This window comes from Pristis pectinata, chromosome 14, assembly GCF_009764475.1.
Source record: "Pristis pectinata isolate sPriPec2 chromosome 14, sPriPec2.1.pri, whole genome shotgun sequence".
NCBI lineage: Eukaryota > Metazoa > Chordata > Chondrichthyes > Rhinopristiformes > Pristidae > Pristis > Pristis pectinata.
This window is the reverse complement of record NC_067418.1, coordinates 37760766-37783857: the sequence shown is the minus strand read 5'-3', so window position 1 is coordinate 37783857 and position 23092 is coordinate 37760766. Positions and strand designations below refer to the sequence as shown.

Sequence of the window (23092 nt, the reverse complement as noted above, 5' to 3'; positions counted from 1 at the left end):
GCTTATAGAGTGGAATAGTAGATAAAGTTTCATAAAACAATCAATAACAATTCAGTCAATAAGGAAAATAGACTGTAGATGAAGGAAAATTGAAAATACTCTGCAGGTCAACTCTCCTCAGCCTGCTGAATATTTCCAGCATTTTCTGTGCTGACACAGAACAATTCCATCTTTGATCATTTTATTTTGAACAAATTAGTCTGTTCTTTAACACTCACTATATGAAGCAAAGCATTCAATCTATTATTTTTAGAAACGTTATCTCTTATTTCTCTTCATTGACTATATTTTAGTTCAGAATGATTTTTAACAATTAAGATTTTTTTTGTGTGTGATTTGGGATCTTGTTCTGTCATCCTGATTCAAGTACCCTGACATCATAAACTGTGATGTAGTTCCGTACAGTGTGCTCAAGATCTGATTGAATAGATTGCGGTTCAGGTTTCATTGCGAAATTATATAATCTCACCCATCAACCACTTGTATTTCACTATTTTGGTGGGATGCAATCAAGCCCATTGGCCCATTGCATGCAATAGGATGTGATGGTTCAACAGAAGCTGGGATCTGGAATTTGGATGTGCAAGCAAGAGGGAAACTATATACAGACACACAGACACACACACACACATAAATCAGCTCAATTATGTTTTGGTAACAAGAACATAACTGGGATATGTCTATGCTACAGGGATATGGGTGAAAATCCTTGAGGCAATTGGCGTTCTGGCTGTCATTGGAAATGGGCTGGTGATTGCTATCACATCTGATTTCATCCCGCGATTAGTTTATATGTATGAATATGGTCCATGTGCAAGAGGACACAGTTCAGTTGACAAGTGAGTATAAAACATGAATTATAACATCTTTGGCAAATGGATCGCAAAACATAGCAGAGAGAGACCATCTTCATATATTTTTTGTGTGTAGGGCTGATGCTTTGTGTTGAATAAAGTTACCCAAGACACATAATATTTTGTTGGACCAACACCGGAATTCAAATCTAATTCTGGATTTCCCAAAGCAAAAAACTGCAGAGGCTGGAATCTGAAATATAAACTGGAAAAGCAGGAAATACTCAGCAAGTCAGGTAGCATTTACAGAGAAAGAAAGAGAATTAATGATCACAGATGCTGCCCCACCTGCTATTACCTTCATTTTCTGTCTTTGTAGCTGATTTCCCAATCTGATACGCAATGGAACTAGATCCCTGCAGATACTAAAAGTGCATGCTGCCTTCCCTTGAGATGTTAGTGAAAATCAATTCTTCTAACTAATAATAAGTCCTGTGACTGAAATGGATGAAAGCAGGGAAATCTGAGAAAATTTTGGGCAATCTTACAATTTTCAAGTGCAATTCCCTTGACTACATTAAAGAGTTGACTGAGCAATACACCCTTAGCATTTCCTGAAACATTATTACATTAGTTTTAATGCATACATCAAAAGAAAGATGCAAAAATGCAGCCCACAAATGTTTGGTATTTCAAACTGATAATCTGTTTGGATCCTAATACTCTTTCCTTCAAATGTTAGCGATGCTGTTGATTTTTTTGTTTTCTTTGCAGTTGTTTGACAGGATACATTAATAACAGTCTCTCGGTGTTCTATGTGAAAAATTTTGAGAACGAAACTCGTTTAAAGGACAATGGATCAGAAACACTGGGATTCCGAGTAAACTATTGCAGGTATAACATTGCTAGACCTTTCCACCTCTTGTGTGTACCAAAGTGTTTAGGCTTCCTGACCTCTTTTCATTACTTTCTTTCTTTCTCTTCTGAAAATATGGATATACTGAGGTATCATTTCAGGGACTTAGATGGCTATTGAGCATTCTACTCACGTGGGTGACTTGCGTGTGCAAATGTGGGCAAAGAATTTAGTGCTATTTCACTGCAGAGTTAATGCAGCTAGGGATCATCCCTTCATTTTTAGATGGGCCAAATGTTGCTGACTGTGGTGGCAGCTCTGAAGGGAACTGCTAGCATTCAGCAGCTCCTACGTAAATATGGCCCAGCTTTACACTGCAGGCGAGGATGTGCTGAATTGTTAACACCAGCACTATGTTAGGGATTCCACTTCTCAGATTGTATGCTTGTCAGACTTAATATTGGATTTTAATTCCCATTTACCAGAATGAGGATTCCCAGTCTGGAGATTATGAGCAAAAGTATGTTATCTTTTTTTTTTGCTTACTTTCATTTAATGTTTTTAATTATTTTATTACTTTTAATGGAATTTGAATTTTTTTTTACATTCTTTTCAACTTAAATATCATATTTTCTCTTTCCCGGTTCTGACAAAGGGTCTTTGACCAGAAATGTTAACACAGTTTCACTTTCCACAGATGCTGCCTGAGCTGCTGTGAGTTTCCAGTATTTTCTGTTTTTATTTCAGATTTTCAGCAGCCAAAGTTTTCAAAGTGAAGAACTTGCTATGTTAAATTGGCAGCATTTTCTGTAGAGCCCAGCTCCACAATCCTAGACCAACAGGATCCAAAGGATCTGGTTTGGGTCCAGTCAACTTTGAAGATTTTCAAAAGTATTTTGGCTCAGGCAGATTTTAATTTTCTACCCACCAAACCTATAATTCATACTCTCTGTCAATTAAGCTGCGAGGAAACATTAGGATGAACTACCCTTAAATTAAGCTTAATGAGGAGATATTCTTTTGCAATTTGAAGGAGTAATACTCATTCTAAGTTAACATGAGAAGGTGTAATTCATGGTGTACTGCAGGATCAGTTCTTGTCCCTCAATTATTTACTGTGATACTAATGACCTGGAGGAGTGGGCAGAATGCAAGGTATTCAGCTTTGTTCATGACATTAAAATAATTGGAAACGCAAATTATGATGAGGTTATTGTGACTCTGGATACAGATAGATTGAATGAGTGGGCAAAAACTTGGGAAATGGAAATATGAGGTTATGCGCCTTGGCGAAAGGAATCAAAATGCAGATTGTTATCTAAATAGAAAAACACTGCAAATAAGTGAAGTACAAATGAATCTAGGTATGCATCTGAGTACAGATGCATCCATTCATTTTGTGAATCACAAAACGTTAGCAGGCAAGTGCAGCAAATCGTTAAGAGGGCAAATGGCATATTGGCCTTTGTTGCAAAGTGGTTGGAGTTTAGAAATAGGTAAGTTTTATTACAATTGTACAGGGTGTTGGTGAGTATTGTGCACAGTTTTGGTCCCCTTACCCAAGAAAGGTTATGATATCATTGGTTTTCACTTGTGGGGAATCTCGAATGGGAGGACAAAGTTGCAAGGGGCCGGTCACTTAAAACTAGGCACTTCGAAATTTCTTCATACAGAGAATGGTAAATATCTGGAATTCCATGTCCCATTAAGTTGTGGAGGCTAACTCATTAGCAGTATTTAAAGTGGAGGTAGATATATTTTTGAAAGATTGGGGATTGAGGATATAGGGATGTGGCACAGAGGAGGAGTTGAGGCTTGGTGTAGATTAGTCATGATTATTATTGAATGGTGGAGCAGGCTTGAAGGCCCAGGTGGCCTACTCCTATTTTCTCATATTTTTGTGTTCTTCTTGTGTAGTGCCAACTTGTAGCACTGCAATCTTTGTGACCAAGATAGACCCACAATAATATTAGAAAGGCAATGCTTAAAAATTGACTCAGTGATGATACAGTTACAGAATACACATCCAAACTTGGTGTGTGACTTAGATGATTTGAGAGTGATCTGTTCATACAACTTCACCCTTTTAAGTTTTTGATGGCCAATTTTACTTAGCTTGTAGGTCTGATGAAATTAAGCTTGATGATTTACTGCTGTACTATCTATGGATACTGCACATGCCAAGTCCTTTAAGATTCCTCCAACCATAACTTGACAGATGGTAGTGAATAAACAGCTAAGAACATAAGAAGTAGAAGCAGGTGTAGATATCTTGGCCTCTGGTGCCTGCTCCAACATTCAATAAGATCATAGCTGATCATTAACCTCAACACCCGTGACCTGCACTAACACCATATCTAAAAATACATCAGTCTCTGCCTTGAATATATTCAGTGTCTGTGGCTCCACAACCTTCTTGCATCGAGACTTCCAAAGATTCAACATACTCTGGGTAAAGAAATGTCTTCTTATCTTAATCCTGAATAACCCACCCTTTAGTTGAGACTGTGACCCCTGATTCTAGAACTCCAGCTAGGGAAACATCACCCCCACATCTACCCTGTCAAGCCTTGTACAAATTTTGTATGTTTCAATGAAATCACCTTTCATCCTTCTAAACTCAAGACATATAGTTCCAGTCTGCTTAATCTCTCTTCATATGACTAATGTTCCATCCCAGGAATCAATCTGGTAAATCTTCAACACACTCCCTTTATCACAGATATGTTCTTCCTTAGGTCCAGAGACTAGAAGTGTACACCATTTTCCAAATGGGTCTCACCAGAATCCTTTATTATTGCAGCAAGAAATCTCTGCTCTTTTTCTCAAATTTTGTCTTTTAATTGCTTGGTGTACTTGGATATTAACTTTCAGTGATTTGTCCACAAGGAGAGCCAGGTCCCTTTTGAACACAACAGCTTTCAATGACTTAGCACTTCCTTGTAGCCTCTGATCTTATCCACATGGGCTGGGAGAGTCTCCTGTCTGTTGGACAAATGCAATGGCTGAGACTTCTGCAATGCTACTTTCTGGATCCCATATCTGTCTCGCTATTAGTCACACCTTCCTGTCCTATCTTGATTGGTCAGTTTGTGAGTACTTAATTTAAAAAAAAATCAAAGTTTCTTCCAGTTGCTTGGTGTCTATAATGGCCTGTTGGGGTTTAGAATTCCCAGTGCAGGGTGAGGGCATTGCTCAACATGGATTCCTATGCTACAAGTTTCTACAATCCTAGCCCTCAAAGACAGCCAGTGTGGGATTAGCACAGGCTTGCCTGATGAGCAATTCATGATTGTTATGGACTAGCACACGATATGCAGCCTGGACCTCCAAACTTCTCTATAATTTAGATAAACCTTTCCATCAATTTAAAGAGTGCATCTACAAGTAGCAGAGGTCAATGCATGCATCATTTTAGTCTAATTACCAGGCCACTAGTTTTTTGGCCATAATGTTACTTGGATCATTTACTTTCACTTCTGACTGCTTTGGCTCACAAGTTTATAGCTTACTTACATTTGTTTCTGCTTCTCAGGTATCGTGATTACAGAACTGCTGATGACCATGAATATACAATTCAGTTCTGGCACATTTTTGCTGCTCGTTTGGGGTTTCTTGTTTTATTTGAGGTAAATAAACTAGCTCGTCTCTATACAATGCACTTCTCCAATGATGGCTTTCCTCTGGATCAATAGTTTATTTGCACAACTTAAACAGTTTGAGTACTGACTATCATCAGATATAAAATTAACCATATTGAAAAAAATGTAGAAAAATACAGTTTGTATGCAATAAGAATGTCTGTTTTCATTTCCATTTCAGAATGTTGTTGTTTGCATCAAGTATATTGCAGCTTGGTTTGTTCCTGATGTTCCAGCTTCAGTGACAAATCAAAATCTACAGCAAATGTATGACCGACTACAGAAGGAACTGCAGTAAGTTTGTGCTTTATTGAAAATCATTGTCATGAGTTCAAATCACAGACATCCTACTGGAGTTATATGAGTTCTGATGAACTTTAATTAAAACTGTGTAAGCAAGACTCCACCTGATATCAATTTTATTGCAGTGCAAAGGCAGCTGTGCACACAAACACAATTTATCCATTTTATACAATATCAGTGCAACATGCCAGTGTTAATCAAAAGTACTGTGATACTGATCATTAAGTAATGTGTTCTGAAAGTCTGAAACATTGAAGCTACTGCTTTCTTCTACAAACAAATGTACAATCCATATTGCATTTACCCAGTACCAACTGTATGGCTCTATTTCCATCCAGCAGAGCTACTTTAAGTTCTGCAATAAAAAGAAAACTGTTCAGCCCCTGTTAATTTCAAAGTTCTTAAAGTATTTCATATAGAGTCACAGAGTAATACAGCAAGGAAACAGACCCTTCAGCCCAACTCATTCATGCTGACCAAGGTGCCCATCTAAGAATATGTCAATTTCTTTACATCTAATTAACACTGAAGAGCATTATTCATAGACGGTAGTGCATAGCGAGCAGCAGTAGATGGGAACCAATGATGGTTCCGCTCAAACTGCCTTGACAATTGTTTGATACCAGAAAATGGCTAATGTCATTTGTCCAATTGGCAGGTGTCCAGAATAAAGGCAATGTAATTGGTGGGGTCTATGCTGAAGCAAACAGAGTGTAACTGTAGGTCCAGGTACTACTAGTGTTAGATAGTGTAACCCTGTGCCTGGTACAATGTTTGTACAGGTGACTTCTGCGTTACAGTTATGTGAGTAACGGAAATTCATCCTTAGAGAATTCACAAATCACTACCCAAAAATTTGAGAAACAGAATAAAATTTGCTCTCATAGAATGTGTGAAAAAAAGTAAATAAATAATTTTTTTTTCAACTCATGTTTCTTGATGCATGTACAGATGATGCAGCTTTGTGTTACAGAAAATTACGAAATGGACCTTTTTCTAGGAACACATACTCCCTGTAATGAGGGGGTTGCCTGTATTGATATCGTGTAACCCGAGGCCTATTGATTAGTGTGGGAAACTAGCTTAAAATTGGCATTGCAGGAAGAGAATGCAAAATTAATCAGAAGAAAACCTGTTGTATAAAGTTATATGTTACTGAGAATAATTCTTTCTTTCAGGATGTCATCTGGAGAAATTCCTGATAATCGGTCACCTAATGTGTGCAGGCAACAGACAACAACTGTGTGAACATTTTGAAAATACGTGTGCCAGTAAAGATTTAACAATTTCTGCCTGGCTCAGAATTGTCCTAATAATATATTTACTTGTATATTATTGTACTGGATTAAAAACACTTTGAAAAGAGGTGGATTTTGATGAAAACAAAATCACAGCTTACACAGCTGTTTTTTCTCAATGAAGAACATCCTAATTAATTATGAACTGCATTGCAGATAGAAGAAATCCATTGAAAAAAATCAGTTTCATGCAAACCAAACTGATCATTGTTCATATTTCTTCATGCTTAAAGTTACTGACTAAATGAGCCCATATGTCCTGATTTGTGGAACAAGTCAGAGAACTAGACTGACATTTCAAATTCGAAGTCAACAGCAGATGATTTGCATCAAGCAGGTATAACTCTACAAACTTCAACCTGGAAAATCTATATGCCTTCAGTATGCAACTAGGAGAATCTTTGAAACACGTCTTCTGTACCTCAAAGCTTGGACAATATATTTGGGAAAAAATTCCCGGGAATTGATAGTCCTTTGATAGGGAAAAGAAATCGTACTTTATTATCTTCAATATCCTTTTACAGAATTAGAGTGAAGTTCAATCTGATTCTGGGACAGCAAAATCACGATACCTGACATGTAAATGGCACTTCCCACCCATTGGCTACAAAAAGGAACGTGCCAAGAGATATCTAAATGTTCACTCCTTGGGAAAAGCTGGGGTTCCCTTTCAGAGGTTTTCAGTTCAACTGTTACCACAGTTTCTCCTTTACTGGTAAGATTGATTTACATTTTGTGTACTTAATTATTTTAGTTTATTTATATAGCATAGACTCAGGCTTGAAATGGAGATGGATGTATCAATGAAAATGACACAAAAGAAAAATAAATGGTCACCACTGTCATTAGTGGGAGTCACATAAATTAAAATATATAAAAATATGGCAATTCAATTAAATCCAAAGAGGAATTTGCAAATTTTGCCAAGTTCAAAATCCTCTGTGTCCAAGATTATTCTCAACAAAGCTGAAAATAAAGAGTTAAAGGGGAAAAAAATCAATAGCTCTTTTAGGAGTCATGGATCCAAATTAATCCTTTAGTATTAGTTAAATGTGGCAGAGGATCTATGAGTTTTGAACAGTGTAGTATGCTGAATGGTTGCCCACGGCAGCATCCCTTCACCCACCGGCTCCCTTATAGAAATTAGTACCATTTAACTGGTAGTGAAACAAAAACCCAAGAAAAATAATAGGAAAAAAGCCAATCCAACCAACAAGGCTCTAATTACATACACACACAGCATATAATCCAACTATATTTCTAATTATCCTTACATGATCCTTCGATTTGCCTCATTGATTATTACTAACATTCAACCTTCAAGGAGCAAAACAGTTTTTTAAAACTGTATAGAAAATTCTTCAGGAAAAGAGTAAAGTTTTCATCAATGCCCAAAAATCCTCAAGTGTGAGCAAGATATTTTTTAAATAAAGCAGATAAAAATGATTACGGATTAATTAATGACCATCGAAGTGATTGTGGGCACTTAAATGAAATGTTTAGTAAAAAAAATTGTTGTTCCAGCTGCTAGGCACTGCATTAGGTAAAATTTTGCATATTCTGGTCTTACAACCTCAGCAGTTCTAGACTTGGAATACTGTGCGAGTATTGTTGCAGTGGATGAATTAAAGCCATTTGAGTGATTGTAAAAGGTGGGGATGAACACATCATTGAGGCTACAGATTGTGTCCCAGGCATGGGGATATGCACTCTTCAGTCTTCTGCATGAGTTAACATTTTACTATCTTTGGCTGAGGAACAATCATGTGCTCAGATGTATCAACATGAGTGAAATGTAGTGCAAATCCAGTTGTCTGAAAACTTCATTTCATCATATTCAAAATATAACATTAATGATAAAACTCTAATACAAGAGTACAGTTGCATTTTTGTATGTGTTCCAAAAACTGATTTCAATCCTTCCTTTGTATAAAATGAATTTGCTTTTCTACAGAACAAAGTATGAAGTTGAAAAATAATTACCATTTCCCTTTTTCTCAACCATGGTACTTTCATTCTCTGCTGTTTTTTTTGCCACTTTGGAACATTAGAACATTGGAACACTTTGGTATAGAATAGCTACAGCTTTTTAGATGTAATGATGATGGCAAAAAGACCATAGATATCAATTCCACAAAAATGTGAGACACCGCAATTATGCAGTTAACCACACCTTCAATGGTAATGACGTCCATGGTGCAATCATCTCATATTTTCAGACATATTGCCACCAATAGTGGTTTTGGTTTTCCACTAGTGCCTGAACAAAGTGGCCAGAGATGGTAATATTTCATTCAACAAGCAGGGGTCACTTATTTTCTCACAGTCAGGGTGGTAAATTTGACTGCCAGCTCAGTGCACTCTCTCAAACCCAAAGAGCTGGTTCTCTCAAAAAAAGTGTTACTCTTGGAGGACAGTTGCAGAAAACTCAGATTGCCTATCTCAAAAGCAGATCTACACCTAGAGGGCCCGTAAGGTGGTGCATATCGTTCCAAATACAATGGATAGAAAACTAAATACATGGTGAAAACCACAAACTGTTCATTTACATAATTTACAAAATAAACAAGCTTGTTGCTTTATAGTTACATCTCACCTTGATAGAATGCTTTCTCGTGTACTTTGCAAAAGAGAAAATACTTGGAAGCATACAATATTTCAATGGAATGAAAGTGAAGTAACTGTTCCCTGTTACAACCGTAAGGTCATGTTAGTTTATCTAGGAGCTAGGCAGTGAGGCATACTCATAGTGCCAATGATTCACGTAGAGTGATTGAGGATCCTTAAACTGTGTGAATATCAAACAAAAGTTTGAAAGCCTTTATAGCATTTTTCCTTCAGTAGTATGGCATGGAGTGGTCTGGTATTTGTGGCAGGCTTGAAGGCTTTCCTTCTTAGCACCTGTATCAATCTAGGAGACCTTGGATAGCTCCTCAGAACTGTACTTAGCTTTGGTTAGCAATGAACTTGTTGACTGAGTGCATTACTATGCCAGATTAAACCCATCTCAATTGCTGCCTGCATTGCATATCACACATTTTTTGGGAAGTTGAGAATGATCTCAAAGCATTAATGATTTGCATGATAGTTATTGCAAATGCTGCCACAACATGCTCAATGCAAATCTACAGTTTTAATGGATATTTTTCTGTAACCTCCCACAGGCTTATTTTGCCTGAGAATGGAATGACTTGTACAGAGGAATGGGACTTTAAATGAGTTTAAGGATTCAACAACTGGCTGTCTTTCATTATTTACTGCACCAATATCTACTAATGTTAACTGTAAGGGAAGCAATTGACCAACTTGCCATTTTTAATGAAGATAAAATTTTGATCACACTTCATCCTTTACTGCTGTTTTTTTAAATGTGTACTTAACTAACCATCTGGACAAAATACTTGTACTGCTATTACTCACCACAAAATTTCTGCTTGCCCAGACACTTGAAATGATAAACATGAGAAGTCGAAGGGTAAGTTCTGCGTGGCTTGATTCTGTGGAGAATATTACAGCATTGATTAGTACCTAAATTATCACATAAGCTTCTATACTAAAAGAAAGTAAATACCAGATAGCTTATTGTGATATCTTAACTACAATAAAAAGGTGGAGGCCGAGTTTTGTTCCCGAGTAAGACTTATCTTCTTCAAGTCTGCTTAGTGCTGTCTGTTATCAACCAAAATGTCATCTGCCAAAGATCAAAACAGTGACACTAGGTAAGTGACTCATAGTTTGAATTTTATTCTGAGTGGTAAACTTCATTAGACTTAAAAGTGCCAATGAACTTTTTATAGTTTCATACACTTGAAATTCCTGTCAGCCAGTCATCCAAAAAGTAGTGTGTCTACAACACATCTAGGACTCCGTTTTTTTTCTATTCATTCAGGTGATTTCTAGCAGGGCTAACAGTTAATATCTAGCCTCAATTGCTGTTGAGAAGGTGATGCAGATATTATCACATCACTGTTAAGTCATGAGTTCCAGGATCTAGACAGAGACAATTAAGGAATGGGAATATATTTCCAAGTCAGGATGGTAGGTGACAAAGAGGAATTTCCAAGTGGTGGCAATTCCACATGCCATCTTCCTTTGTTCTTCTAAGTGGTAGAATTTGTGGGTCTGGGAGATAATGTGCACTTGAATCAAGCTTGGCAAAGTGCTGCTGTGTGTCTTGAAGAAGATACACACTTGAGTCAAGTTGTGCCTGTGGAGGACAACGTAAAATTTTAAGGTAGTAGATAAAGTGCTGTTCAAGTTAGCCAGTTTGTCCTGGATGATGCTGAATTTACTGAACTACAAGTTTAGGCAGATGAGAGTGTCCCTTGATATTGCTTTGTAAGCTGGAAAAACTCTGGCATTGATGAGGATGGTGAAATTCATGAAAGTGCCTTCTGTTAGTTGTTAGTTGTGTACAACCACTTATAGAAGAATGTGCTAGGTCTACAGACCATGATCTTATCCATTGGTTTGGAATCACTTAGCTCGATCCCCAATATGCTGTTTCCAGTTTTTAGCACATCCGTGCTGCAACGTCACAAAACTGGTACCTCATTTTAAGTACCCCTAACAGTGCTTCAGATATATAAAACAGGAGCAGGAGTAGGCCAATTGCCACTCCTAACATCCCACCCCCCCTGCAAAATACTCTGCCATTCAATGAGATCATAGTTGATCTAATCTTAGCCTCCACACCACTTTCTTGTACTCTCCCTGTACCTCTCAACTCCCTTATAGTTCAGATATTTATGAATCTCTGCCCTGATATATCTGAGTATATTCAATTACTCCAGATCTACAGTTTGCTGGGATAGATAGTTCAAAAGACTATCAACCTTCTGAAAAAAGAAAATTCCTCCTCATTGCTGTCTTAAATGGGCAACCTCTTATTTTAAAAGTATGCCTCCTAGTTCAAGATGCCCTGACAAGGGGAACATCCTCTCAACATCAACCCTGTGAGCACCCCTCAAAATCTTATATTTAGTAAGATCACCTCCCATTCTGCTAAACTCCAGATTTTAGGCCTAATTTGCTTGACCTCTCTTCATATGTTAATGTCAGAAACCAATCTAATGCACCTTCTCTGCACTGTCTCAAATTTAAGCACATCTCTAAGTATGTGCTATCTCTGGGTAATGAGCAGGTTCTGTTTTTTTCAGATGTCCTTTTAAATTGATTTTGTCTATGTCAGAAAATATACAAAATCACTCGACATGGTAACCATACCTCCACAGTATTGTAATGAATAGCATCAAAAACACATCAGACTGATTAAAAAGAACAATATTAAAAGTGGAGAGAGGGGATGGAGATGGGAGGGGAGGGGATGGGGAGAGAATGTAGAAGGGGAGGGTGAAGGGTGCAGATATGACTAGCCTGGGGAAGAGGAGGGAGAAGCCATTTGTAAGAAGAAACGAATACACATGTCAGAATTTTGAATTTAATAATATTATGAGAGCTTGTTTGTATGTACGGATGTCGGTAAGTCGGGCATTTGTAACCTGTGCACAGCCTGTATGGAGACTAAAACTATATGCAGTACTCCAGATTCATTCTCACCAAAAGCCTTATAAAGTTAGATCAAAACTTCCTAAAATTTATATTCCATAACTTTTGCAATAAAATCCAACATTCTATTGACCTTCCTAAGAACTTTCTATACGTGCATGCTTTTTGTTTTAAACTGTTTCATGAGTTAGGACTCCCTGATCCCATTGTACTTCAACATTTTATAATCTCATTCCATTTAAATAATAATTTACTTTCTCATTCTTTACAGTCAAAAACACCCCAGTTTCCCACATTATATTCCATTGACCAATTTCTTGCCCACTCACATAACCCCTCTAAGTTCCTTTGCAGGTTCTTTCTGTCCTCACAACTTGACAACCCACCCAGCTTTCTACCTTCAGCTAATTTGGCTTCAGTACTCTTTGTCCCTTCATCCAAGTCAATATTATTCATTTTGATTACCCAGCACTGATCCCAAGAGCACCCCACTAGTTACCAATCCAAAAATGGCCCACTTATCCCAAGTGTGTTTTGTGTGTTAGTCAATCACCTAACCATGCAATTACATTATGTTCAATTCTGTGTACTCTTATCTTGTGCAGTAATCTTTTTTTGTGGCACCTTATCAAATGCCTATGGGAAATCCAAATAGACTGCAATTACTGGTTCCCCTTTGTAACATTCTCAAAGAACTCTACCAAATTTGCCAAACATTATTTCTCATTTGCAAAACCACATTAACTCTGCTTCATTGACATTTGATTTGCTAAATGTTTCTTCCTATTACCTCCTTAATAATGGATTCTATCATTTTCTCAAGTGACAGATGTTGGACTAACTGGCCTATAGTTTCTATTTTCTAGGTGCGCTTTCAAGTCTCCCCATTAAATCAGGATTGTTTCTTGACTTGATAATGAAAGACTGAAGGATATACTAGGACATGAGGTTATAGAATGCATTGAAAAATTAAAATAAAGCCTTCAGATGCTGGAAATCTTAAATAAAATAGAAAATGCAGAAAACACTCAGTAGCTCTGCAAACTGAAACATTAATTCTGTTTTCCTGATCTGCTGAATATTTCCAGCATTTTGTGCATTAGAATATAGTTCTGCTGCTGGTGATTCTCCACAGCTTCCCCCATGATTGCCCAATTATGAGCTATTCAATTTGTTCTGTGTAAACAGGGAAAGAAATTCAAAATTTACTTAACCAGACTAGTCAGATTGAAGGATTATTAAACAACCAGTATAGATTCTGCCATCAGCATATGTACTTTCCGAGGCATCTGAGAAGATTCATCTTGTCCATGAGGATTCTCTTGAACTTCTACAAATGCGCCATAGAAAGTATCCTGAAGGGATGCATTTCAGCCTGGTAAGGCAATTGCTCTGCTTTAGACCATCGAAACCTGCAGAGTGGTAAACACTGCCCATTCCACCACAAGCTCATCTCAGGAAGGCTAATAGTATCATCAGGGATGCCTGCCACCCTGGCCATTCCCTTTTCTCCCTTCTATCTTCTAGAAGATACAGAAGCTTGAAAGCCCAGACAACCAGACTTCTGAACCAATCACCTCTTTCACATCCCCTTTCCAGTGGTGCTGCCACGTTCCTGAAGCCTTAATTCTACCTCTACCATTATTGTCACTTTAGCATTTTTTGCACTACTTCAGTTGCACCACTATTTATTTATACCTCAGTTTGCATCACTATATTTATTTGTTGTATTTATTGGATTAAGAACCAAGAAGCAGATAATTTAAAAAAAGGAGTATATTTCTTTGAAACTCCAACAGGATTAAAATCTGATGGAATAAAAACTTATAATTACCCTATATGACATAAAATTAAAATGGTATGTACACTGTACCAACATCTTCTGATATGTCTGAGCCAAGAATAACATCACATGATTGAAGTTATTTTAATAGCATGCCAAATAGTAAGACTTAGCTCTTAAAATAATTCTGGAAAATGAGATGGACTTGAACTGCAACTTCTGGATTACTACATTTTCATTCCCTAGAATTTATCTTCTGATTTCTGTGCAAATAACAGGAAGCACTGTTATTTTATAGCATAATCCAGGTCACAATCTTTCTCACTTATGTATTTCTACAAATCTTAGGCATAAGTAGATTGATTGCTTACATTATACTTGACAGAGTCACATCTAGCAGTTTCTCTAGTTCAGGTTATTCAACGTACTACGATGAATTGAACCATCCCTTTTAACTGCTAAAATTCTATACACACGCCATCTGTGGGACTGCTTTGACTCCAGATGAAGACACAGGACACTTTGAGCCTATTTAATAAACTGGGCAACACCCAAGGAAAGACTGCTAAAGAGGTATGCCTACCTTCCTTTACCAACACAAAGTGATACCGAAGCACTGGACCTTCAAATTGCACTGTTGGGTTCCAATTGTGGGAAATACTCATTCCCATCGTCATCTCCAAGTGCCCAGCTTGCTGTTTTCCCTACCTTTTTTCTCAATTCCAACCCTCCCTCCTGCCCCTCTCTAATTCTGCCCCTTTTCTCTTTTACCCTGTTTTATTCCCTTTCCCACCCTTCTATTTATCCTCCTCCCACTATGCTCACTCTTCTCCCACACCCCATGTTATTCGCCTTTCTCTCCCCTTCCTGAACCTAGTCTATATCTGCACCTCTTCACCCTCACCCTCACCAATCCCAATCCCCCTCTCCCCCCTCCAATCCCCCTCCCCCAATCCCAATCCCCCTCTCCCCTCCTCCAATCCCAATCCCCCTATCCCCTCCAATCCCAATCCCCCTTCCCCCATCACAAATTCTCCGTCTTCTCCCTCCTTTTTGCATTCCCTCCCATCCGTCCCCTCATCCTAACTCCCCGCTCCGTGAACCCCTTAAATCCATCCGCGCACTTCCCTCGCGCCGTGCCCAGCCGCTCCCCGCACGCGCCACTACAACGACGCGCATGTGCGGTGGAGCGCGCCGGTTCGGGGCGGCAGCGAGGGCTCCTGAGGGGGAGAGAGGATGCTGTCTGGTGAGGGGTGTCGCTCCGAGGAGCGGTCGGAGCAAGGTGTTCGAGAGGGGCCAGGGACCAGTTTTGGGCCACGAATTCGAACAGAATTCAAGTTCAGAATCAAGAGGGGAACCACGTCTGCGTTTAGGAAAGCGAGGAGGCTGAACAAGATAGCCCAACAGAAGATGGAGACGATTAAAAGGCGGGCAAAGGAAAAGGACACCGTAGTGTGTATACGGATTAGTTTTGCTACCTTAACAATTCATGTGTTTTGTTAAGTATGATCAAAGTCAAAGCATGGTGAAGGAGCTGTCGGTTGAGCAGAGAAAAATGCAATCCATATCACTTAAACTATGGGTTAAGTGTTCGCCGATGGCAGCCGGGCTGCACCATTGAATTAGGAGCTGCGCAATCAGAGTAGCATAGTTGGGATTGGGGAAAATCTATGATTAACGGGGTGATAATTGTCCGATTTGCCAGCAACTACCTTTCCGATGGCGTGGTGGCTGGATCGGCGAATGGTTCCCCTCACTTGCTGGTGATGTAGGTCCCTCGCCGTGCGGGACTGCCATCTCCACTTGCCCACCACTGGTCTCCCGCCGTGATTTAGCGGCGCACTGAACGGGGGGAAGGGCGTGGATGGTTTACCTGTTGGAGATGAATACTCGGGATTGTTACTGGCATCTCTAATTATGAGCATTACCGTTTTGGAAATGTAGACACGTTCTATGTGCAGTTTTTTTTGGGGGGGCTGAGAAAAAAAATGACCGATAAAGAGCTGGAGTTTCTGCTATTTAACTAGTGATCCCAACTTTCTCCTTCATTTTCCATTGAATGGAAGTGGGAGTAGGTGCAACATGGACAACTGCAGACGAACACTGGCAATTATTAGGCACTTGTTGGTTTCACTTTAATTGTATTTGGTGTTCATACAACTGGGCTGCAGGCTACCCAAGTGGAATATGAGCTGCTGTTCTTCTGGTTTAGAACATTGTGTTTGGCTTCACCGTGGTAGTGGAAAAGGCATAGGATAGATGGGTCAGCATGGGCATAAGAGTTGAAATGACATGCATCCTGAAGCTCAAGCTGGTCATTGTGGACAGAATGCATGTGCTCTGCAAAATGGCCCCCTAGTCTATTCCTACAGCCCAATGACATGAATACTGAATTTTGCAATTTCAGGTAATCCATTTCCCCATGTTCCTTTCTTACTCCCACCAGTCCACCCAAAGTCTCTCTCCCTTTGTTCACTTTTTTTCCAGCCCCACTCATCACCCTTCCCCAGCTGGTTCCATCTGCTCATCATTGCACACATCTGTCTACAGTAGCTGCATTTCTTTTCCTTTGGTTCACCTTTCTATCACCACCTAGTTCCATCTGTCCATTATCCCTTCCTTATCTGGTTCCACCTATTAGCTACCAGCCTCTCTGTCTCTGTCTCCCCCTCCCTCTCACTTTTATATATTGACTAAATTTCTCCTACCCTCTCATTCCTGATGCATGGTCTGTACTCGTAACTTTGACCATTACCTTGCCTGCATGGCTGATGTTTGGCCCACTGAGTTCTTCCAGGAATTTATTTTTTGCTTCATAATACTCTGGCAACTTCTGGAGGTGCTGGCATGGCTGGCTATTCATTGTAGGTTGCAGTCCTCAGAGCAGGATAGATTTAAAAAAAATGTCTGTTACGAACTAGATTACTATTGGTGAATGTCCCTTTAAGAGAGCACAGTGTGTGTGTGGAGTGCTGACGACAACAGAAGATAAAGGGTGTAATGACGTTTCTGAGGCAGTCAGTCGGAGTCAGTGGGAGAGAGAGAGACAGCAGCCTGCTAGTTTCTGTCGATGGATGAAAACCAGTAACTGTGCGTGTCACTACAATCCACGTTTGGATTATAGGAGTAATCCGGTGGAATCAAATTTGTCATTAACCTGTAGAGGGAAACAAGTATTTGTGTGGACGGCCACGTCTCGGATGCTTTTCGGGGTGGCAGATACTTCGGAACAAAGCAATGGAATTCACTTTGTTGCTGACCTGTAGAAGGAAGCAGGTATTTGTGTGGGTGGCCACGATTCGAGTGCCTTTCGGGGTGAGGCAGATGCGGTGGAGTAGTCACTGCTGAGTGGACTCTAAGGTGTTGTATGGGTTCCATCGTGGAACATTTGGATTTCGTAATCTCTATTTTCTCTCTACATCTACATCTTCAGTCAGCAGTGGTTGTTGAAGAAGCCTTTGCTCATGTTTCACCTTACGGCTTGCTGAACTGAACTTTGCAGAGAATTATTCCTGGACTTGGGGTTTCGGAATTTGTCACACACGCTATGAGTTTAGTTTTTGGGGTTAATGTTTAAGATTTAATATTTTTACTTCTAACACTAACATTTTTACTTTTATTTTTCTTGTTATTATAAGTAGTTATTAATAAAGTAGTTTTTTTTTAACACTGATACATGACTCAGTGTATTTCTTTTGTTGCTGGTTTGTAACAATGCCCATCAGAAAAGTCTTCAGAGACACCACATACTCCTTGGGAGCTCTCTAATGAACAATGTATTCACAAGTTCAGGTTTTCTAGCTTTGTCCTCACTGACATATGTGACATTGGGGGGAAAAGTTCATCCATGCTCTTGTGCCCAGAATACTCTCTCCATGGAGGTCAAAGTCACCATAACTTTTTTTTACCATGGGATCTTTCCAAGCAGCTGAAGCAGATCTCTGCCATGTCTTCCAGTTTGTTGCTCACTACTGCAGTGGAGGTCACCCGACTCAAGAAATGATTTAATCTACTTCAATTTCAGTGAGGGCCTCTTTATATTGTGGACACTAGAATTTGCCATCAGTGCTGTCTTCCTATGAGTGCATGCTGCACTTGTGCCCATGAGGTTTCCATTAACGACTGGACCTTTCTGTCAATAGTAAAGTTTTTCTCTCCCTCAATGTGCAGCTTGTTGTGGATCATGAGAAGAATTTCTTCCTGGAGTTTATCATGCAAAGGGAAATGCACACAATTTGTTTATTCTTGAGAAGTCCACCATGTCGGACAGTGACAGTATTTGGCACTGAGAGGTCTTTAAAGAATCAGTCTAGGTAAACAAGTCAGGGTATATTTAATGCACTCTGACAGCATAGATAACACCTTTTGTCAGGTTATGAAGTGTGGGCTTTCAAATTTTTTTTTTGATTATTGATTGTAAATGGCATCATCAATCCACAGCTTCTGAACGTTAAATGGACCCCACCAATTGGGTTGGCTACCTTTACATGCAACTCTTTAACTGAGTTAAAATCATGCTTGATGTAACTTTCTCCTTTAATCACCTGTCTGCCCTGTTCTTTTTGGTGGGCTTGCTTACATTTGACCATTGTGATTTCTCTGAATATTTTATATCATGGTTTTATTTTAATAGCTGAACATAATTACATTACTAATTACGTTTCTTTATTACAGAATGTTCAAATGTTTCATGTAACTGATAATGAAGAAGACTACCTAATGCCTGAAGATACAGGTGATCTGGTAATACCATTCTATTAGTTCATTCTCTGATTCAACAGATTCTGTAGTGGGTTAATCACCCATTTTGTGCTTTGTTGTGAAAGAAGTATTGTTGCCATTTATTTTGAATTTCTCCATTAAGCAACTTCAGCTGTGCATGTTAAAACATTGGAAAAGATCTGCATGTTTCTTCTAATCTATTTTTAACTAAACTTTTCCTCGTTGGCTTCAACTAAGTTGAAAACTATTTCTTGTTGCACTATTCAGCAGAGATGGGCAAAAGAGTTCAAGTCAATCAAAGTTCTCATCTGTTTTCAAAAATTTATGAATGTGATTACCTAAAGGTACCTATGTACCTTGGGAACTTCCCTATTATAATGTACAAAAAACAATCTGTTGTCTAAATGAATCAAGCCATCGTTACAGATAGTGGAGATGGATTTCCTCAACTAAAGAGCATTGGTGATAGAATGGCATAAATTCTTTCTTTAATTAGGATGTTTGGTTCCAGTTGTTCCTTGTGTGGTTTTACAATCTTGTAACCAAATTTCTCTGGGCCTTTTAAATCTTCCAACAGTCTACCTGCCAGTTCTCAATTTATCAGATTTATTTCTATGATTATCTATCAGCCAGTGAAGTTGTAGATACAAGAAGTTTACAGTTTATTGTAAATTATGCAGATGGTACAGCAGCTGTTGTCATCTGGTAAGAGGAAGTGATGAATCTGGAAAATTTATTGAATTTTTTTCATGCTCTTGATTGTATCTCATCTACTATTAGATCTGGGCACACTGATGGATAACCAGAGGTGCTCCTTTTCTCCTGGGTCTGCGAATGAATGTCATGCTGATAGTTGTGAGGAATAGCAGTAGAGATAAGAGAGAGGATCACTTCAGTAGGCAGATCACTATAAATCTAATGCAGGAATCTCTCCGAAATAAACATGGTAACAGATGAAAATCTGAAGAAAGACTCCACTGTCTGTATTGCTCTTGCTGACTATGATGATATTGGCAGGCCTAAGTTTTTACTACTTGAGATATTTTACTTAATCGAGGAGATTCTGTGCATGTGAGGCAGAATATGATATGGAGATCCATATTTCAGGTCTTGACATCCTTTACAGCACAATGCATTTCATAAATTTTGGTATTGCATTGAGTCTTCAGAGATTATCTGCTCTCTCTGGGGTTTGGGTTCCTGAGGTACAGATTGCCATTGTTGGCAACACATTGCAGTGAAGGCATGCAGAGAACATCCCTCACTTGTGACTATGAACTATACAGATATTTTATAAACATTGAAAGGCTCTTTCATGCCCATGCATGATATGCCTTTGTCCTTGGTATTCAGGAATCTTAGATCCAAAACCTACACCGGGCAAATTCTTAAAAGCTGTTGGATTAGATGTAGCATGGTATAATCTCCCTGCAGTGGTTCCATCAGGTACTAGAGAGGTTAGAAATAAAGTCATCTGTGTTGTTCAATGAATCAACCTTGTATCAAAAAACAAATGATATTGAAGTGTCAGCTGTCCCTGCAGTAGTTGTTCTAAGCTCAGGAATGAACAGATTTGGTTCTTAAAAACTCTCCCAGCTTAATCAGATTCTGCCGGGTAAGGCAGATGTGGCATTAAGTTCTCTCTCATTGTTCCACTTAAGCACACCTAATTTGGATGAGGCTTGACTTAGGTTGAATGCAAGTCTTGCTGCAGAAAGAAATATTTTAAAAATGTCTTGCTGGATGTGCACTCTCCATTTTGTGGATTTCTTTTGTGTTTCAGGTTAAAGTTGAATTTGTCTTAGTGACGAGAAAATCAGATATTGGCATTGGCAGAAATGAACTGGATAGGAGGTTTTACCTGAATAGGTTGCGAGAGATAGGCCTTAATATAATGGTAAGTAGAATAAAGTCAAGTGCAGAATTAAAGCCATAATAAAAGGATACAAACTGAAACTGAGATATGAGCTTTTAACAAATGGTTTACACCATTGTTTATTAAATATTAATTCACTTGAAATGCTGAGGATGTAACTGGATTAATTCCTGACAGATTTTGACAACCTTGAACAAGAAAATTTATTTAGCTGTAAGCTGTCTGCCATTGTTTTGTATGTCACAGCAAACTCTGTGGTGATGAGGGAGGCTTTTTGGACCATTAAGTTTATATCAGCTCTCTGCAGGGCAATCCATTCAGTCTTTATGCATCTTACTCCTTTTCTCTACTTTGAAGGAGGGAGGGTGGGGAAATGGGCACCATGATTGGATTTGGTTTAAGATTTCTTCAGCCACACCAGTGTACCTCTCCTTGTTGATATTTGGTCCTAGTCCTTACAGAAGCTGATGCAGTGCTCCATACAAACTACACCATTGGGAAGAAAAGTCAATATGCAATGTGTCCCTTTTGTTTAGGGGCTGCTTGCTCTAAAACTGATCTCAATTGGATCAATCAAAAAAAACAATGGACACAGCCAGCTCAAAGGTTTTTTGTTCTTAAAAAAAAAAAATTCTGCAGTAAGTGGCACAGCCATTCATTCCCAAAACTCCTTCCAAGATGTGCATGATGCAAATCGGGAGCAATAGAACATGCACCACTTCTCTGAATGTTTTCAGCTAGATCAGCAGCTAAGGATACCATCCAGAATTCATTTAATCTCATTGATTCTTCTGTTATCAAAGTTCACCTTTTCCCCACTTTTGGATTGTATTTGCTGTATTGTCTGTGTGATGCTCAGAAATAACATTACATCAGTGTTATATTTCTGCCCTACAACATCTATTAAATGAGATAGAAATATGGAAACACCAACATTTTCCATTTCTCCAAGATGCAACACCCCCCCCCCCCAAAAAGATCTGGTTGTAGATTGGTTTTCCCTCATCAATGGATACAAATCCTGGAATTTCTGGCCTATCACTGGTATGTATACATCAATTTCACAAGACCCACAGACTTCAGGGCAGTTCTGGTAAAACAAATCTTAGTAACTCAAATTGTATTAAATTCTTACTTTTGGGAGGAGTGGAAACAGTAGGTTAGTGCAAGGCAGGCTGTCAGTTTACTATCGCTTGCTCTGTATTGTAGTTGAAGATCTGTTTCACTGCCACCCCCCAGGTGAAGGGTAGTAGAATCGATTATTGTCTTCAGCTGGGCATTTGTTCTTAATTGGTTAACATGTTTAGATCCACCTGAATTTCAAGTGGAAATTGCGTTTTGTCTAAATTTATTTGCATACATTCATAATTCAAAATACAGTCTCATGGATTTAGTGGAACAAAAGTTTGTGGACGTATTAGTTTCTGCTTTTGTCTATGGTGCTTAAGGGGAGAAAACTTATGGCTACCTAATTATGGGCTGGGACATCATATGGGATAAGTTGGGAGTTCTCATTCTTAAAACTGGAAAAGGACCTGACAGAGTAGTGGTTTATGCAGCCAGTGAGGTACACTTTTTCCAAGATTATTTGTAAGCCTTGTCTGTAGCATCTAGGGCAGTTAGATATCTTTACTTTCACTAATCCATTCATGCTCATGGGTGCACTTCAAAGAAATCAAGGCCTCTATTCCTAAACATTTCTCCATCAGGTTTGTAAGATGTGACCTCCCCCTGCACAAAACCATGCTGACTAACCCTAATAAGTCTATGCTTTTCCAGTGATGTGAGTAGATCTTATCCCTAAGAAACTTCTCCAATAATTTCTCTACTACTGATGTAAGACGCACTACCATATAATCTACTTTATTGTCTTTATTACCTTTAAGTAGAGGAACAACAGTGGCTATTCTCCAATCCTTTGGGACCACATCTGTGGCTAAAGGGGATACCAAGATCTCTGTCAAGACTCCAGCAACCTCCTCACTTGCCTCTCAACCTGGGATAGATCCCATCGGGTGCTGGGGACTTATCCACTGTAACGTTCTTCAAGAGCACTAATGCCACTTGGTATTGGTTTATTATTGTCACTTGTACCGCGGTACAGTGAAAAACTTGTCTTGCAAACCAATCTTACAGGTCAATTCATTACACGGTGCAGTTACATCAAGTTAGTACAGAGTGCATTGAGGTAGTACAGGTAAAACACAACAATAACAGTACAGAGTAAAGTGTCACAGCTACAGAGAGAGTGCAGTGCAATAAGGTGCAAGGTCACAAGGTAGATCGTGAGATCATAGGTCATAGTCCATCT

General features: G+C 38.9%; 2 protein-coding genes across 2 annotated transcripts in view; both read left to right on the top strand.

Annotated features, from left to right (window-relative positions):
- LOC127577738 (anoctamin-9-like) overlaps window positions 1-9463 on the top strand; it is an 88752-nt gene extending 79289 nt beyond the window's left edge. The window contains exons 20-24 of the mRNA XM_052029246.1: window positions 692-839; window positions 1569-1688; window positions 5186-5279; window positions 5473-5585; window positions 6773-9463. Coding sequence (XP_051885206.1) covers window positions 692-839; window positions 1569-1688; window positions 5186-5279; window positions 5473-5585; window positions 6773-6842 — 545 coding nt within the window. The 3' untranslated portion in view covers window positions 6843-9463. The remainder of the gene's footprint in view (window positions 1-691; window positions 840-1568; window positions 1689-5185; window positions 5280-5472; window positions 5586-6772) is intronic.
- A 5956-nt stretch (window positions 9464-15419) lies between these two features.
- The window catches only part of LOC127577989 (anoctamin-9-like), an 88776-nt gene continuing 81103 nt past the window's right edge, over window positions 15420-23092 (top strand). The window contains exons 1-3 of the mRNA XM_052029696.1: window positions 15420-15632; window positions 18858-18926; window positions 20689-20802. Of these exons, the coding sequence (XP_051885656.1) occupies window positions 15420-15632; window positions 18858-18926; window positions 20689-20802 (396 nt within the window). The remainder of the gene's footprint in view (window positions 15633-18857; window positions 18927-20688; window positions 20803-23092) is intronic.